General features: G+C 35.1%; 1 protein-coding gene across 1 annotated transcript; it reads right to left on the bottom strand.

Annotated features, from left to right (window-relative positions):
• Nucleotides 1-1694: 1694 nt before the first annotated feature.
• Nucleotides 1695-18306, bottom strand: LOC110024429 (cytochrome P450 81E8-like). Its single transcript, XM_020724391.1, has 2 exons — nt 17349-18306; nt 1695-2418 (listed from the first exon to the last, which is right to left on the bottom strand). The coding sequence occupies exons 1-2, from the start codon at nt 18270-18272 to the stop codon at nt 1804-1806; spliced, it is 1539 nt and encodes a 512-aa protein (XP_020580050.1). The 5' UTR covers nt 18273-18306; the 3' UTR covers nt 1695-1803.
• Nucleotides 18307-19381: the final 1075 nt, after the last annotated feature.

Raw genomic sequence — 19381 nt, 5'->3', positions numbered from 1 at the left:
TGAAAAGAGGTGGGCTTTATTTATAGATTTTGGGAGTTATATTCTCTTTAAATAAGTCATGAATCTAGACCACTCCATTGGACGTCCCAGAGTAATTCGCTCTATCTTATGGCATCTTGTGGATATTTAAATGTCTTAATGATGTTGGAACTGAGTGTTGTAGGACTTTTTGGATTCTTCTCATTCAGATGTTCAATTTGACTATAAACTTCTCATATTTAGAAGCCATTCGACTCCCCAGGTAACCACCCAAAGCCTCCAAAAACGATTTAACACCTTGATTCAAGCGTGATTTGACTAAATTGAATCAATTTTGATGTCATTGTATTCATCTTATTGACCCACTCAGCTTGACTATAAATTTATTGAAATCTAAATTCGTAGAATTTTTAATTTAAATCAAAACAAATTTTAGCTCCAAAAATGTTGATATTTGTGCCAAATTCTTCTGGATTCATATCAAATGATAAATTTATTGATGATACATCAATATTAGTGATCTTCTATTTATGAAAATTAAAAAGAAAGAAGTAAATAAGATTATTTCTAAATAAATCTAAAAAAATAATTTAAATGTTAGTCTCGATGTGATGAGTCGTATCGGTTAGACGGCAAAGAGAAAAAGTAGATGGTGGCAAGCTCAAATAAATAAAATTATTTGACTGGATATGAATTAATTTTATAAATATATCATTTATATTTATGAGGATTTAATTTAAAATATTTATTTTTCTTCTCAGCGACAAATGAATAAAATAGATAGGCATGCTTGTGTAAAAGAAGGCGAGGGCTACACGAGAATACATACTTTGTAAATCTGTTCGGACGACTGTGAATGGGAAGGCCAGATCACCATAATTTTACTTAGATGTGAATTGGCATTACCATTCATCATTATCTGTACATATGAAGGTCCATTTTGTTCTAGAGAAGATGCACATGAGATATATAGCCAAATAAATATACACTATGAACGTTTCATATGCATTATTATATGAAGAATGATTTACGAGGACACTTACTGGATATGGTGGGGATAGTTACATTTTGATAGATGTCATGCATATATATATATATATATATATCAAAATATATTTTGAATATTTTTAAAAATAACAAACACGATCAAATATGTTTTAATTTTAAACAGAAATATTAAAAAAAATTGAATTGAAAAAAAAATACATCTTAAATGACCCCTTAAAGAAGAATAAAGAACTATTTAGAAGCCAGTTGGGATCATTTTTATTTTATGTTTCTTTTATAGTTATGTTTTAATTCGAAATAAAATATATTTCTCATGTTTCATTAAAATATGATTATTTATCAAAATACTCGAAACAAAAAAAAAATTATATTAAGTATTTTAAATATATATAAATTTATTTTTAGAAAAAAATTTAAAACATAAAAATCACATTATATAAATATGTTTTTTTAAAAAAAATTTAAAAAAATAAAAACAATATTTAAACTTGATCCCAAAGTTGTTTAGTAAATCATTCAAGCATATAAAATCATACTCTCCAATTTTGATGAATCATAATAATTTTTTTTTTGAAACAAAAATATTTGATTTTTAAATTTTAAAAATCCTACTACTAAATATTTATTTTAGTAGCAAAAAAAAAAAAAATCCATGCAATTAAAGATCCATGCAATTAAAGATCATAAATCCATGCAATTAAAGATCATAATTTTAAAACAAAATACAATCAAAGACTGAAATGTGTGACTAAAATATAAATTTAGCCAAAATTATTTAAAGATTTATATATACCAACATCTACTTGTAGAAATTATTTAAAGCTGAGATAAGGCTCTCACCATTACTTCCCGTGGCCTACACATGGCTTCCAGCGGGTTAGCCTTCGGCATTGTTATGCCTGCCCCTTCCTTCAAATCCAAGCCTTCAGGCCCTGTTTCTCTCCACTCAAAACACTGAATCAGCGTCCCCAAAACCAAACCCACTTCCCTCATAGCAAGACCTTCTCCTGGGCATTTCCTTCTCCCCATCCCAAAAGGCAATATCTTCCCCCTTTCAGCCTCTGCATCTTGGAATCTCTCAGGAATAAATTCGGTGGGTTTGGACCAAATGTTTGGATCTCTTTGAATCACATAAGCGTTCACCATAAGCATGGTTCCGGGGGATATATCATAGCCTCCAACCTTGCATGGTTCCAAACTGTGATGAGGTAAGAGGAGAGGGACGACGGGATACAACCGAAGCGTCTCGTTGATGATGCAATGAAGGTAGGAGAGGTTTGTGAGATCGGATTCGTCGAATAATCGGTCGTGCCCGACTTTCTCATCGATTTCTTTTCTCGCTAATGCTAGCTTCTCCGGATTGTTTAGCAAGAGAGACAGTGCCCATTCGATGGTGTTTGATGAGGTGTCTGTGCCGGCCGCCAACAAAGTCTGCAAGAGTTGGATCAATGAAGGGAGTTTTGGTTGGACAGATCATAGTCATGAACAAGAAGCCATATGTATATTAATTTAGTCTTATTTAAATAATGACAGTAATGTTAGTTTTAATGTATATGCAAATGCATTTAATTATATGAAAACATATAATTAAAAGTAGTTTAATTTAAAAATAGATTAATTCGATTTAATTAATTTGAATCTAACTTCATTTGTCATTATTCCTTGCTGAATCCTCGTATGTTTCGAAACTCATACCATCGGCGATTAGGAAAATTTCATATTTTGTCTCTACCAACCTACATCAAAGTATGAAAATTTATGTATTCAATAAAAACCACTATTTTTGAAATTCATACTTTAGCAACCACATCAGTTTGTGGTAACCAGTTAATATGAATTCTCCTTTATGAAAAAAAAAGGACCTTGTTTTTGTCTCTCAAAACAACACATTATAAAAGAAAATTCTCCCATTAGAATGGATGTGATGGGCTCAACTTCAGGAAGTACCACCTACAAAGGAACTCTCACCTACATCTCGGTTGCTACTTGTGCCACAACCAGAAAGAAGGAAAAAAAAGGTAAAGCTTCATCGTGGAAGATGATCTACACAGAGGGTTTCCTAACATTGAAACCAATTATGTTGTGAGAATTGTAAATGTGCATAACTGTTGTAGGATTGGATGGTTGCAGAAAAAAATAGAAAATTAGGTTTGATCGAGTCAAACCTTTAGGTGATCTGATTTAAAGCTATTAAAGCCACTAAGTGAAACAAAAAAAAGACATAAAGCTATAAAATTCATACATTAGCTGGCAAAAATAAAGGCTAATTGACATACCTAAACTTTACATTTAACATTCATACCATCCAAGTTTTTCATAGCACGTCAAAATATCACCATTTTAATTAAAATAAATGTGAAATATATATTTTTATGCATAAGAAAGGAGACATGTATGTAACAAAGGAAGTTTAGGTGTTAGAAGTGGAAATGCATAGGAATTGAGTGGTATGTATGTGGATCTTTCATAAGACTTGTCCTGAATATAGTAGTGTATAATGGAAAATATTGGAGTCATCACTGCGCCAAATGAACGATCATTGTTGGAGTCACACCAGCAGCTCGCTCTTCCTCTGGCCGGCTACTCTTGACCTAAGAACCAGACATCCTTGGTCGGCCATCCAAGACCAACCGGCCTGCCACTCTTGGGCCGACAGCCCATCCCCAAGAGGCCGACCTCATTGAGCCAGCTGCCATAATCCAGCCAGCCAGCCAGCCACCCCCTTTCAATGACTGGCTGCATCCCATGGCTGAAACCAACAAGCCTCTCAGATCGAGAAGTTCTAGAACGACAGATTTGGGCGGGGTAAGGCAAAAATAACATGTATTGGCCTCCTTAAAGCAAAAGGAAGGGTGTAATATTGTATTTCCCTCTTTTTATGTGTTATAAATAGAAGAACCATGACATGGGTTAAAGGGTGCTTGAGCTCTTCTCTCTCAACCCCCATGTATTGAGAACTCTCTCACCTTCCCCTCTCTTATAACAATTATTTTTAGGGAATAAAAAAGCCAAAAAGCTCGAGAACACCTCACTCGCTCTGAGGGAGCAAGTCCTCCTCTCCCTCTTTTCTTTCTCTCTTTCTTTCCCTCGATCTCTACGCCCTGTGCCTTGGGCATGATCGGTAATATTTGGATATAACAACCTAACGAATGCAGTGAACGTAGATCATGCCACCAACAAAAAGCAGAAGCATGTCAAGGAAGATAAAATCTTAAACAGAGAAACAAAAAAGGAAAAAGAAGAAAGAGGAATAAAGAAAAAACCTTCCTCACACTCTAAGCATCCAAAACCCGTCTCCAAACTCAACATGGAAAAAGCTATAGAGGTGGTTCCCTGCTCAATAAGGACAAACTCCGCAAAGGGCACGTTGAAAATCACCTCAATAGCAAGTCTCGACATTTACCCCCTCGAAGGCAGTGGCCAGATACACAAAAGACCTGGCAAAAGATGCGGTGACGATCCAACCCAGCAAATGAGACGGGCAAGGAGTGGGACTTAAGTTGGGTATTAAGATATCTAAAATTCTAAAAAACCAATTGAGAATCTTCTAAAAAATCGGGCCTAAAATCAACACATCAAAAGTTAACACAAAGGAGACGAAAGGACTGTTAACAAACTAAGTACTAAAATTATATTTTTTGTATTTTTGAGTCATTCATGTTTATTAGAGCCACGCTTCCAAAAAGTAAAAGAATTGAGGACTTTAAGTATAACAAAAAACACCAATCCTCGTCAGGCCAAACGAACTACTGCCAGATTCACGATAGCAGCCTGCTCTTCCTGAGAAAACATCAGTCCTCGTCGGCCATCCAAGACCAACTGGTCGGCCATCCTTAGGCCAACCACCTATCATAAACCAGTCGGCCTCAGAGAGTCGGCCGCTAGAACCCAGCCGGCCGGCCACCCCCTTTCACTGACCGGTCAGCCAACCCATGGTTGGCCACTGGAATCGATGAGCCCCGCCAACCAGGAAGTTTGAGAACTACATATCTAAGTGGGGAAACAACTAAAATAATATGTATTGTCCTCCTTAAAACAAGGGCAAGGGTGTAATATTATATTTTCCCCTTTTTATCTTCTATAGATAGAGGATCCATGGCATGTGTTAAAGGGTCCTTGGGCTCTTCTCTTTCAACCCCCATATACGGAGAACTTTCCCCCATTCCTTTCTCCTGTAAACTTTATTTTTCATTAAATAAAAGGAATCAAAGAGCCCGAGATCATCTCATTTGCCCCGAAGAGACAAGTCGTCATCTCCTCGTTTCTCCCTCTCTTTCTTTCTCTCTTTATTTCTCTATCCCTATGTTCTATGTCTTGGGCATGATCAAACAAATTTGGATTCAACAAGTAGAAATTGTTGGAGAGTGGAGATCTCAGATCGAAGAACTCACCATAAAAAGTGACTTGATAAAAGTATCACTGTACTGCTCTGGCTGATCCTTCTGCATCGACAAAATCGCATCTAGCATCGTTTTACTAGAACTCCTCCCTTTCTCCTCCTCCACCCTTCTCTTCATTCTCCGCTCATCCACAACACCTTGCAAGAACCCATCCATGCACGAGTGTATTCGAGCCAGCTTTCTTTCCAAACTCAGCCTTAAAATCCACCCAATCGTAGTCGGAAGAAAATCCCCAACATTAGAAGCGCCAGCAACAGAGAACATCTCTTCCACCATCTTCTTGAATCGCCGCGCATCCTCATCCCCATCCTCCTCTCCGTAGCAACGCTTCCCCATCATCACTCTCATCATCACGTTCATGGCCAGGCCTTACAACAGCGACCTGAGCTCCACCCTAGTGAAACTCCCAACCCTAGTTTTCTGAAACAGTCGTCGAGCCAATTCACGGGCTTCTTCAGCTCGGACGTCCGCGAAGAAGGCAAGGCGGTGGCCCGACAGTGCTTCGATCGTGGCGATGCGGCGCATCTCACGCCATCTGGGTCCGTAGTTAGATGTCGCAATGTTGGTGTAGTTGTAGGAGCTGAGCTTGAAGGAGGGAAACCTAGGGCGATTAGCGAAGATGATGTCGTTGGTGGTGAGGCACTCTTCGGCGAGAGCGGCGGAGGAGACAACAAGGACAGGGTGGATGCCGAAGCGAAGGAGGAGGATGGGGCCATGTTGGGCAGAGAGCCGGGACAAGTATTGATGAAGAGGTTTCTTCAGGTGGTGGAGATGGCCGATGATGGGAAGTGAAGGTGGGCTTGGCAGGAGCTTCTTTGTTCTGCTGCCTTTACTTGAGATCAGGAAGTGTTGGATTAGTTGGATGAGGAAGAGGAATAGAACTCCGCATGTGAAGATTGAGAGGATGTCCATTGCATTTGCGACAGGGTGGGGTATGTAATTGCGCAGCTTAGTTTGACAATAGATAGACTCAAAAACTGAAAAGTCAACGAATATCTTACAAGAAGAGAATGGATGAGCAGGCTGCACTATGAAAGATAAATAAATTCGTTAACATTTAATTTAATTTATGGGGCATTTACTGACATACCACCTCATTCATATGTGGAAGTCGTGTGTATAATCCAAGACCAATCGGCTGCCACTCTCAAAATAGACAACTTCCTAGAGAGAGAGAAGGCCGATCAATACCCAGAAAAATAACTGATCCAAACCAGCTAAGTCAACCAACCTAAAGACCCGTCGGTTGGAAGGCTGATAGATGTATGGAAGAGTGTTAATATCAGTTATTGATACGAAAATGTATCAATGTCAATTATGGATGTGAAAGGATGTCAATATCAGTTATTGATACAAAAATGTGTCAATGTTAGTTATGAATGTGAAAGAACGTCAATATTAGTAATACATACATAAATGCGTTAGTATCAGTTATAATTATGAAAAGATGTCAGAGAAGGCAAGATTGATCTATAATGCCCGTAATAAAGAAATGATAAATTTATAAAAATAATAACGACCTAGAACACCCTCGTTGAAGTGGGGGCAAGCATGTAATTTTATCAAGGATCCTCTAAAATGATAAATATGGACCATTTTATGAATAAAAGGATGGACCTTTTCTCCGGACTGTTCACCTTATACTCTATACTCAGTCTTTAAGCTTTGCTTTTCATATTTATACCACTCAAATCATTCATATCCCATCAAATATCTCAATTTTAACTATTAAAAAGTAAAAATTGAAATTTAGATGTTATAAATACATAGAAATTGAGTGGTATAATTTATTTTTTTTATTTCATTTAAATTTTGATTGAAATTAGATGAAGGCAGATTTGCTTATAAAAATTGTCGATAAAAATATACATTATGATTAAGTATTGTATTTTGAATGTTTCAGAGATTATTTAATTCAGTGTAAATTAGATAATTGAGATTTTTCCTCTATTTTATTATTATTATTATTATTTGAAATCAATTGAATTCAGAATGAAACCCAGCCAAAGAATCAGCACTCCGACTGGTGGTGACAATATACAACATTGAGGGTCGACGTCAATGTAGATGGCCGATGATGAAAGTTGAGGGCAGTGACAACAATGATCAGCGCATTGCTTATTTGCGTCATGTATTTGAAAAGCAATCAAATAATAAGATGAAATAACAAAGATAATACCCCACTTTAAGCATGAATGAGATAAGGTGTCGAAGAGATGAATGAAAAAGACAAAACAGATTATAGAGGACTTTGGGAGAGCATCAACTTGCAGCACAACTAAACATTTTGTCCTTTGGAGATATACTTTAAATAGTCATTATAATAATGCTTCGGTTATACTTAAATTTATCTGCCGAAGGAACTTGTCTTAGTAGGCTACATATTGCGTGGAGTGGAAGATTCTCTAGATGCAACAAATGGGTGACACATGAATGAACATGATGATATTTAGGGCATGGAAGATAAGGACGTTTACGCCCACAACACAAAATACCAAGAGAACTATAAGAACATAAAAACTAAAATGAAATACGAAATATAAAAGATTTTAGAATATAATCATTTCTTGGGCAGATTCATTCAAAAAAATATATTATACTCATCCACCAATATTAATTATGATTAACTTCTAAAACATAACTAAAACTAATTGGATAATAATAATTGTTATTATGTGGTGTCAGATTGCATCAATCAGCTGTTTTAATCAAAACCCTCAGTTTCGCCAATTAAGCATGAACGTGAGTTTGTCGAGGGACAGTGCAAATTAATTTACAATACATAACGCCCCAACACTCAAAATACAACACTATAAAGCCTGATACAAGTCAGAACCTGAAAGCAAATCACTTCAGAGCCAGTAGACGAGCGCTACAGTGCCCCTATGTCGAGCCCAACAATCACGTCGCCCAGTCTAAACTTAGAAACCCGAGAGCATGACATTGTAGTACCCGTTGAAGCGCCACAACCCTATATTGTAGTGTCTCAATGATAGTAACCAAATTTAGAAAGTTTACAATTAAATTCTCGGCTTCGTTACAGGAAGAGAGCATGTAGAGTTGGATTTTGATTTCTCTTGTGCGAAAAAGAGAGAAAAGTATTTCTGAAGTGTTCTAAAGTATAGAGAGGTTTCACTTTGGTGTAATTTGTATAATTCTTTTCTTTTCTTTATAGTGCATCTCTTAGTGTAGTGTGACTTAGTATTTTTTTATGTTCTCGGGTTTTTCCACCTTAAATCCTGTGTTCTCCATGTTTTCTAAATTTGCAGCCTTCTGTTCTAAGTTTTTGCTTTGGATCTATCGTATCGATGTTTCCGTGTGAGTGGGAGCAATGACCAACATATCAAAGCGGGGTTTCTATAGTTTTTTCGTTTGAGTGGAAGCAATGACCAACGAAACGAGGTACAAGATCAAGAAGTTTATATGGTACGAACTTTACTTTCTGAAAATGCAAACTGAAGATTTGCTATATCAAAAAAAAATTGTATTTGCTACTGGTTGAAATAACCAAAAAGTAGAAATCAATGATTTTAGAAGAATAGGAAGTTATTGATCGAACATCATTAGGCTTGATATGACTTTCACTTTTTTTATTTGTTGCCTTCAACATTATAAATGATAAGACTGTTGTTGAACTTATGAATGCACTAACAAGAATGTATGAGAAGTCTTTGGCTCCAAACAAAGTTGTTCTGATGAATAGATTATTCAATATGAAAAATGGTGAATGACAGTTCGGTGGTTGGAACACTTAAATAAATTCAATACTATGACAAACACATTATGTTTGAATCACATCAAATTTGATGATGAGGTTTGTGAATTGTTACTCTTATCTTCATTGTCAGATAGTTGAGATGGACTTCACTATGGCGAGTAACACTTCAAGAAACATGAAGTTGAACATAGAAGATATTGTGGGGTTAATGTTGAATGAAAAAGTTTGCAAAAAGGCAAACATTGAAACTTCAAATTTTATTCTCAACTTTAATACTAGAGGAAGGAATCTAGATAGAAACACAAACAAAGAAATATCCAAGTCTAAGAGAGGGAAGTCCATATCAGAAAGAGAAAAATACAAGAGGTGAATGCTAAAACTGTAGAAAAAAATATTTCTTTAAGAAAGACAGCAAAGCTCAAAAAATGGCTGGTGGTAGAGGTCCAGAAAGAACTATCTACAAATGTCTCTACAGATGAAATTCAATGTGACTCACTTATTTTCTCCCTACATAGTACTAAATCATGGATTGTTGATTCAGGTGCCTATTTACTAAAAACTACAGTCAATGTGATCTAGGAAAGATTTATTTGAGAGATAACAAGGTTTGCAGTATTATTAAAAATGGTGATATTGATATCAAGTTGCCAAATGGATCAATTTAAAAATTGAATGAAGTTAAACATATTCCATATTTGAAAAGAAATTTGATTTCTATGAGTCAGCTTGCAAGGTCAAGATATATGACTACTTTCATAGGTGCTTCATTGAAGATGATTAAAGGGGCAATGGTGTCAACTAGAAGCAACATTGAAGGCGCCATTTATCTAATTAATGAGATGTTTGAATCCATTAGAGTAGATAGAACAAAGGTTGTAGGTATTTGACACCGCAGACTTGACCATATGAGCAAAAAATATATGAAGTTCGTCATTTCTAATAAAAAAACTTTATAGTTTAAAGTTAGATTTAGATTTTTATGAAGATTTATTTATGAAAAGTGGAAGAATGTTACTTTTGTTTAAAATGGGTCAAAGTTAAAGTTTAAAAGTTGGAGATAGTATGTATTGATGTATGGGGCCCTACTCCATTCATTCTATTGGAGGTTCTCTATACTTTGTCACTTTCACTGATGATCACACTAAAAAAGTATTGGTGTACATCTTGAAACATAAATCTGATGTATTTGATGTTTTTAATAAGTGAAAAACCATGATTGAGAATGAAACAGATTTGAGAATGATGTGTGTCATATTAGAAAAAAGTTGCAGCATCATGATTAGATGTTCAGAAATTATTATGCTTTAGAAGAATCAAATATGAATTTACTGTTACAAGAACACCACATCAAAAATGGTATTATTGAGTGTATCAATAAAAGTATCACAGAGCGTGTCAGAAGTACAAGGTAGCATGCAGGTTTGCTAAAATAAGTTTGAGCAGAAACATTGAATAATGCAGTTTGCCTGATCAATCATGATTCGTCGGTACTTTGGAATGAAGATTTTCTTAAAAGAGCTTGAAGTGACAAAGACGTAAATTTATCTCACTTGAAAGTATTTAGTTGTTCAGCTTATGTTCGTGTTAATGAAGAATACATGAGTAAGTTTGATTTAAGATCTATCAAGTGCACTTTCATTAGGTTTAACTAAGATGAATTTAGCTACAAATTCTATGATTATTAGAACCATAAATTCATTAGGAGCAAGAATGTCACTTTTAAAAATGGAGATGGATAGGAGTAGAAATAGAAAACATGATGGCCCACTGATTACTTATGAAGACCTCACAAAATATGTTGGCATAGAAGGCGCTAGTGATCAATAAAATCGAGAAACAAAATATGTTCAATCTGATGAAGCACAAGAAGTTCCTCGGACACCTACTGAAATTAGAAAGTCCAAAGAATCTCATGATTGTCACAAATATTTTATTTCATAAACTATCTATTGCTGACTGATAGTGGTAAACTAGTGTTATAAAAAGACCATTCAAGTTTATGACTCAAAAGAAATAAGAGTTTTTCATGGACAATGAGATGTAATCACAAACAGCAAATAAAACATGGGAATCCATATGACCAAAAAGCTCTGTATAACAAATGAATTTATATGCTAAAAGAAGAGTTAGATAGTAAAAAATGTTACAAGATAAGGCTTGTAATGAAGGGATTTCAACAACATGAATGAGTTGAATACATTGAGATATTTTTTCTTATAGTGAAGATGACAACTATCAGAGTTGTGATGACCATAGTAGCATAGGAAGATCAATATCTGAAACTGATGGATGTAAAAAAAAATTCTTGCATGGTGACTTAGAAAAAGAAATGTATATGGTGTAACCACATAGATATAAAACTTCGGGAAAAGAAGTGGTTTGTAAATTGAAGAAGAACCTTTATGAGTTGGAGTAGACCTAAGGTAGTGATACAAGAGAGTTGACAGATTTATGTCAGATAGTGGGTACACAAAGTGTCAATTAAACCATTGTTGTTTCATTAAATATTTTGATAACTTTTATATTGTGCTTCTTTTATATGTGAATGATATAAGAGCATATATGAAAAAAATTGGGGATTTAAAAGAGTAATTATCAAGGGAGTTCGAAATAAAAGATGGGGTCCAGCCAAGAAAAAATTTGGTATCAAAATCAGTAGGGACAAGAGTGCAAATATATTAAAATTATCTCAGGAAAAACATGTTAAGAAGGTCATACACATATTCAACATGACTGAGGCAAAATCAATTGCACCCTCTTAAATAATCATTTTAAACTATCTAAAAAATAATCTCCTAAATTTGAAGATGAACAAACATAGAACCTTGTATGGTTCAGCTCTTGGTAGTTTGAAGTATGGGATGATATAAATAAGTTCAGATATTGCACATACAGTGGAAATGATGAACCAGTATATGAGTACTCCAGACAGACAACATTGGGAGGCGGTGAAGTTGATTCTTAAATATTTTAGAGGAATAGTCAATAAACTACTTTGCTTTTGGAAGTGTGAAGATTAATATAGGAATATGTATCTTGTAGGAGATATCGATGATGGAAGAATTTCAATATATAATATCTTCACTTTGGGGAATACAACAGTGAGTTGTTTTTTAGGTTATAGAAGATTATTGCTCGATCAACCATAAAAGTTGAGTATATTATTATCACTGAATGTAGCTGTGAAATGATTTGTTGTTGTGCTTCAAAAAAGAACTTTAAAATGAGCAAGAAAATGAGAAGTTTCACATTGACAGTATAAGTGATATTTATCTAGTGAATAATATTGTTTTTCATGTTAAGATGAAGCGCATTCAGCTAAGGTATTATTTCATTCGTTCATTCATAAAAAAAATGATCAATTATCTTTAGAAAAGGTACAAACAACTTAAAATCATGTAGACATGTTGACAAAGGCTATAATAATTGAAAAACAAAAGCTATGATTTGCTTCAATTAGAGTTCAAGAAGATCGAGAGAGGTTGAGCCACACTATAGTTCATAAATATAAAGATGTAGATTTGGAGAAGCGGCATTCATTGCAATAAGTATCCATGTGGGAAATTATCATTATGTGGAGTTTGATTGTATGAATCATTTAATTACTCAAAGCCCTCAGTTCCATCAATTAAGCTCAACGGTGAGTTTGTAAGGATGTATGGGTTGCCCCTCTATTTTAGGTTAAGGGGCGCAACGGGCGCAACCCGTGAAAATTTTTTTTTACTGTACATATCTCCCTAACACCCAGAAGGTAGCGATGTCATGCCTGATAAAGGTCAGAACCTAGTAGCCAACATCCATAGAGGAGAACCACAAAGTCGAGCCAAACAGTGTCGAGGCACCCAGTCCGGGTTAAGATAAAAGCATGATATTACATCACCAGAAGGTCGGTGCCTAGCACCCGTTGGAGCACCACATCACCATATCATGGCATCCTGACGCCAGTAACAAAATTCGAGAAGTTTTCAATTAAAACCTTGACTTCGTTGTAGGAAGAGAGCAAGTTGAGTTAAATTTCAATTTCTCGTGTTGAAGAGAGAGGGGAGTACACCTAAAGCGTTCTAAAGTGTAGAAAGGCTCGAGTGTAGAGTAATTTATACAATTCTCCTCATTTTCTTCATAGTGGACTTCTTGGTGTGATATGGCTCCTTGTTTTTTCCGTGTTCGGGTTTTTCCAAGTTAAAACTTGTGTTCTTTATGCTTTTTGATTTTGTGTGCTTTCATATAAATTTTGCTTATGATCTCTCGAATTGGTGTCTTCGTGCTCATCTCTCCCCCCTACAATAATGATATATGCATAGACATTAATCTTAATAAAATTTAGCATTGTTTAAATAATGGCAGTAATATTAGTATATGTATGCATGTATGCATGTATGTATGTATGCATGTATGTATATATATATATATATATATATATATATATATATATATATATATATATATATACAAGATTATATAAAATATTAAATTAAATTTAGTTTAATTTTAAAATAAATTAATTCGACTTAACTAATTTATCTCGAAGTCTGTCATTGGCCTTGAGTCTAGGCAAATTTTATAGTTTGCAATCATGTGGTGATTTGCATGATATCTACCCTTTATCGGTAGATTCGACATTTCAGATGCATTGGCATTGTTCATTTTGCAAACACAACATTTAATCATATTTTTTTAAAAAACATTATAAGCGTTTTGGATCCGCTTGGTGCGATGTCACATCCTAATTTGTTGCTTTTTTGTTTAGATTGTGACACGTATGTAGTGGTCAATAATCAGCCGAACAAGAGTTGTTCAAGAATGACGAGTTTTTTTGACAGCCCTATAGTTTATTGCATAAGCTAAAACTCTTTTTAGATTTTTTATAAATCCTCCTTTATTAAGAACTTCTTATGATTAAAACAAAGTGTTCGTAAGAACTCAGAATACAAATCAAATGTAAATTTATCCCCTCTTTTTTCACTCTTAATATTAAATGTTATTGTAATCTAAGAATACTTCATTTGGATGTGGCTACAACGTTGTACCTGCTGCATTCATATGGTAACTCATCTGAAAGTTATATAAAACAACCAAATGATGAGTTATCTTCAAAAACCTCTTATATACTAACATCTAATCTAGTCCAGTAAAAGAATCACTCCCCAAACTCTTAATTATGATCAACGACTCTAAAATTAAGTGATCTCATTTGCTAACTCATCTAGGTCTCGATTAAGCTTTAGCACATGCTAACAACAAATATAAATTCTTCAACTACAATTAATAAATTTCTCCATACTAAGGCTTCAACCCTATGTTATCTATCTACAAATTATTTTCTCTACCAACTTATGTCTACGTTTCTCTTCAAGAAAAACATCAATATTACCAATCATTTGAAGCTCTTACTCTAGCAACCACATCAGTTTGTGGTAACCAGTTAGTAATATGATTCTCTTCTATGAAAAAGAAAAACATTGTTACTGTCCCTCAAAACAACACATAATAAAAGATGATCTAACGAAGGGATTTCCTAAGATTGAAACCGATTGTGCTGTAAGAATTATAAATGTGCATAAATGCTATATGATTGGATGGTTGCAGAACTAATATAAATTTAGGTTTGATTGAGTCAAAGCTATTTGTTAACAAAGATCGGTGATCTGATGTACAGCTATTAAAGTCACATAATGTGAAAAAAAGATATAAAGCTATAAAATTCATACATTCGATGACAAAATTAAAGGATAAGGACAATGCATTCCGTTCACTAGTAAATGAGTTAAACTTTAAAGCTGTAGATAGCCTGTAAAGTCCATATAATCTGTCAAGAAAAATTTGAAAAATATATTCACATAAACTCAAATAAATTTGACCTCTCAACTAAACTTATTTTTAATTGAGTGGAAATAAATTTGCTAAAAAAATAAAGTTGAAGATTAACATTGAACGAATTTTAATTAAAATAAATTCATGTAAATTAAACAAATCATATTTAAAATTTAGAAACAAAAAAACAAACAATAAAATTGAATCTACAAATCCACAATAAAAATCAAGAACAAAATAATTTCAATCACTAGAACACAGAAAGCCATCTACTGTTGAATGCGGCTTGCTCGGCCATGTCAACAATTTCTACTCGTAAGATAAGATCAATCTCCAATAGGGATGTAAACGAATTGAACACAAATGAACAAAGCTCGTATTTGTGTTTGGTTCGTTTGAAATTAAGTGTGTTTGAAATAGACTCGTGTTCAAAATTGTTCGTGAAGTTATTGTTTGTGTTCAGTTCGATTTATTTGAAATTAATTCAAAATGTTTGAAATGTTAGAATTATTTAAATTATTCGAATTGTTTGAATTGTTCGATTTGTAATAATTATTATTAATTTACCAAAAAAATTAATATTATTTCTTCAACTATATTATTACAAATTGTTAAAAACAAGTTACAAATGAAATATACATTTAAAGTTTTAAACTCAATTTCTTAAAAAACTATAAATTATTATTATTATTATTTATACAACTTAATTTTTTAAAAAATGATAAATTTTTAGAGTATATAATTATTTTTAAAATATGATAAATTTTTTATATATAGTTATTTTAAATTATTTTATATTTCGAACAATAACGATTCGAACACGTGAATGTTCGTGTTTTGTTTGTTTATAAATCGATCGAAAAAAATTTGTTCGTGTTCATCTCGTTTGCTTATTGAACAAATTAAACACGAACTTTCTGGCAAGCCGAACACGAACTGTTCACGAACAATGACTTTTTTTGACAGACCTAATCTCTAGTTCAATTGGGCATTTGGCTAAAACTATATTTTTTGTGGGCGGGTTGTAAAATATCCTCTTCCACCCACATGTTTTGCATCTTTCAGCATGGTAAGCCTTCATAATCCAGACACAATGAGCATCTCTATCTACGACTTTCTCACTATAATACTTGCAGAGCCGTGAATTTAACTCGAAGGTCGTTAAATGCACGAAAATCAATTCAAATTTTGGCTTTGATCGAGATCAGATCGAAACAAATGAGTGGAGCTATGAGCCGAAACTTTGCATCGAATTTTTATTAAGGTGATTTCAAAACATATATGGATCGACTCGAACTGACTCCAGATCCAACCTGAAACAGATCCAAATAACTCAATTGAAGCCAGCTCGATTCGATTTCGAGCTGGATCAAGCTCAATTCAATTTCAGGCTGAATCGGCTTGAAATCAAATATAAAGAGCCACGAGCCGATTTCAAGCCGCACTAATTCTATTCGAGTCAACCCCAACTCGGCACGAAATCGGATCGTGAACATCCCCAAACAACTTTTATTTGAGAAGGTGAATTTATATTGTTTTTACTTTCGCCTAGACTAAACTTTTTTTCTTACCTTGCCATACCTTGGCTTTAAAAAAATAATTATTTCATTTGAGTAAGTGTCCGAATTTTTCTACCTCGATTGAGGTGTTAGATATGTAAATACTTAGGAATTGAGTGGTATGTATGCAAATATTCCTAAAATAGATAATTGAGTGGCATGTATGTAAATACTCCTAAATTAAATAAATTATCTCCTTGTCTTTTTCTACCTTACCGTGCCGTGAGCTTTCGTTTAAAATAGATTATAAAAAAGACACTCACAATATTTGTCTTCCTCATATAGTTTGGAATACAAGTGAGAGAAAGGGAGTGAGAACAGCTGAGTGCTGTAAGTGAGTGGTATTTCTGGCATTACTGAGTTTAAATGTTAAAAAGCTAAATAAAACATTAGTTATTATAAATGTAAACAGTTAAATATTAAGTGATATGTGTAAATCCTTAATCCCCTTTTATTTTTCTATTGTTTCTGCAAATTCGAAAAGTGTAATGTTCTGTTCTAAAGTCTAAAGCTTGTCCCATGTGAGCCACGCGCCTAGCTAAGACAAATAAAATAATAAAGAAAAGCATTGAAAAGGCCAGAGATGCATTTGCGAGCCACATGAGTTTGGCATTTCTATTGAACTGTCAATAAAACATTTACATACATACCTCTCAGTTCCTATGTCTTTACGTATCCAACACCTAAACATACATTTTACATTAATGCACCCAAATCTTTCGAATAACATAATGCTTAAATTGCAGTTTAGGCCTATGATATGTAAATACATAGGAATTGAGTGTGTATGTAAAAGTTTTAATTGACAGTTCCTAATACTTATCCTAAAACTTTGGTTAGAAAGTGGTAGAGATGTCAGATCGAAGAACTCACCACAAAAAGCGCTTTGATAAAAGTATCAGTGTACTGCTCCGGCTGATCCTTCTGCATCGACAAAATCGCATCCAGCATCGTTTTACTAGCACTCCTCCCTTCGTCCTCCTCCACCCTCCTCTTCCTCCTCCGCTCATCCACAAGACCCTGCAAGAACCCATCCCTGTAAGAGTGAATTCGGGCCAGTTTTCTCTCCACACTCCGCCTTAAAAACCACCCAATCGCCGTCGGAAGAAAGTCCCCGACATTAGAAGCCCCGGCATCAGCGAAGGCCTCTTCCACCATCTTCTTGAATCGCTGCGCCTCCTCATCCCCATTCTCCTCTCCGTAGCAACGCTTCCCCACCATCACCCTCATCATAACGTTCATGGCCAGGCCGTACAGCCGCGACCTGATCTCAACCCTAGTGAAACCCCCAACCTCAGTTTCCCTAAATAGTCGTCGGGCCAGATCTCGGGCCTCATCGGCCCGAACGTCCGAGAAGAAAGCAAGGCGGTGGCCCGAGAGTGCCTCGATCGTAGCGATGCGGCGCATCTCACGCCATCCGGGTCCATAGTTGGACGTCGCGATGTTGGTGTAGTTGTAGGTGCTGAGCTTGAAGGAGGGAAGCATAGGGCGATTAGCGAAGGCGATGTCGTTGGTGGTGAGGCACTCTTCGGCGAGGGCGGCGGAGGAGACAACGAGAACAGGGCGGACGCCGAAGCGGAGGAGGAGGATCGGGCCGTGTTGGGCGGAAAGTCGGGCCAAGTATTGATGTAGAGGCTTCTTTAGATGGTGTAGATGGCCGATGATGGGAAGTGAAGGCGGGCTTGGTGGGAGATTCCTTGTTCTGCTGCCTTTGCTGGAGATCAGGAAGTGTTTGGTTAGTTGGAGGAGGAAGAGGAATAGAGCTCCGTAGGTGAAGATTGAGATGATGATGTCCATTGCGACAGTGTAGGGACAACCGATTGGAACAGTGGTGGGCTGGTTTGAATATACATATAACACGTGAGAAATAGAAGAAGGAGAACAAACTGAATTATGAATGATAAATAAATGCGAAATTTACATACCCAGCACACAATTCTTTTGTAATTACATATATATTACAAATATAGCACTTCCATTCAAAGGGTTTATTTGGTGAAAAAAATTTCAGAATAAAAAAAATTCAGTATAACTGTTGAGAGAGAGAGAGAATAATAAAGTACAATAAATTATATCATTCATGTTAATATTTCCTGACGTTTTTTATAAAATCGGGTATTTTTGTCCTTTCTTATATATAAAATGATCTTATTTATATGATGAGCGTGTACAATATGGTGACTTAAGTTTTCGTCTCTACTTTGATGAGGGTTGTACAATATTTTTTAGGTATATTACGGGTATGATTCTATTGCTCGAATACTCTCTTGCTCGTTTGACAAAGCTTGATTCGCTTATGGTCGGCATGGATGATTCGATCAGTTGGGTTTAATCGGCGTGGCTGCTTGGTTGAGCTCAATTGAATTCGAGACGACATGACCGGCTCAGTACGCTGAGTTAATCTAGCTATCGGCTCTTTATGATAAATGAGGGAGCTTCTAAATAACCAGTATGATTGGAGATACAGAGGGTCAAGATCTTCCCTCGAGTCAGTTTATTCATCCGAAAGTTTGCTATAAAAGGTTGCAGACAATCCCCTTGTAAAGTATTTCTTCTCAAATTAGTTTTCGAGCATTATTTATAATGTTTTTTTTCGTAAAAAAATTATTTCTTTCTTGTTGATTCATGTGATGATTTAATTATTCTATCAGCACACTTTTGCATTATTGTAAGATTTTGTTTTTACTCCCTTGTGATAGTTATGTTTCTTCCATTTCCTCATATATAAGGATGAGAGGCTGGATTGACGTCATGCTTTTATTATTTTTGTTCATTGCTTCTCCTCGCTCCCTCAGCTTTTGTTCTGTGTGATCTATTTTGATGGATCAAAAATATACTTTAAAAGCCTTCAGTTCAATCATCACAGCCGACCGATCAATGATGAATCAATGGGAGTTGGATCCGTT

Source organism: Phalaenopsis equestris, unplaced genomic scaffold (assembly GCF_001263595.1).
Source record: "Phalaenopsis equestris unplaced genomic scaffold, ASM126359v1 Scaffold000256, whole genome shotgun sequence".
Classification (NCBI taxonomy): domain Eukaryota; kingdom Viridiplantae; phylum Streptophyta; class Magnoliopsida; order Asparagales; family Orchidaceae; genus Phalaenopsis; species Phalaenopsis equestris.
Note: the sequence above shows the minus strand (reverse complement) of the source record. Positions and strands in the feature narration are given on the sequence as shown.

Excerpts from the sequence above, each read along its gene's own strand:
- LOC110024429 (XM_020724391.1), bottom strand. The coding sequence starts at position 18,272 with ATGGACATCATCATCTCAATCTTCACCTACGGAGCTCTATTCCTCTTC. Across the intron at positions 2,419-17,348 it reads TTATCAAAGCGCTTTTTGTG|ACTTTGTTGGCGGCCGGCAC; the intron begins GTGAGTTCTTCG and ends CAACTCTTGCAG.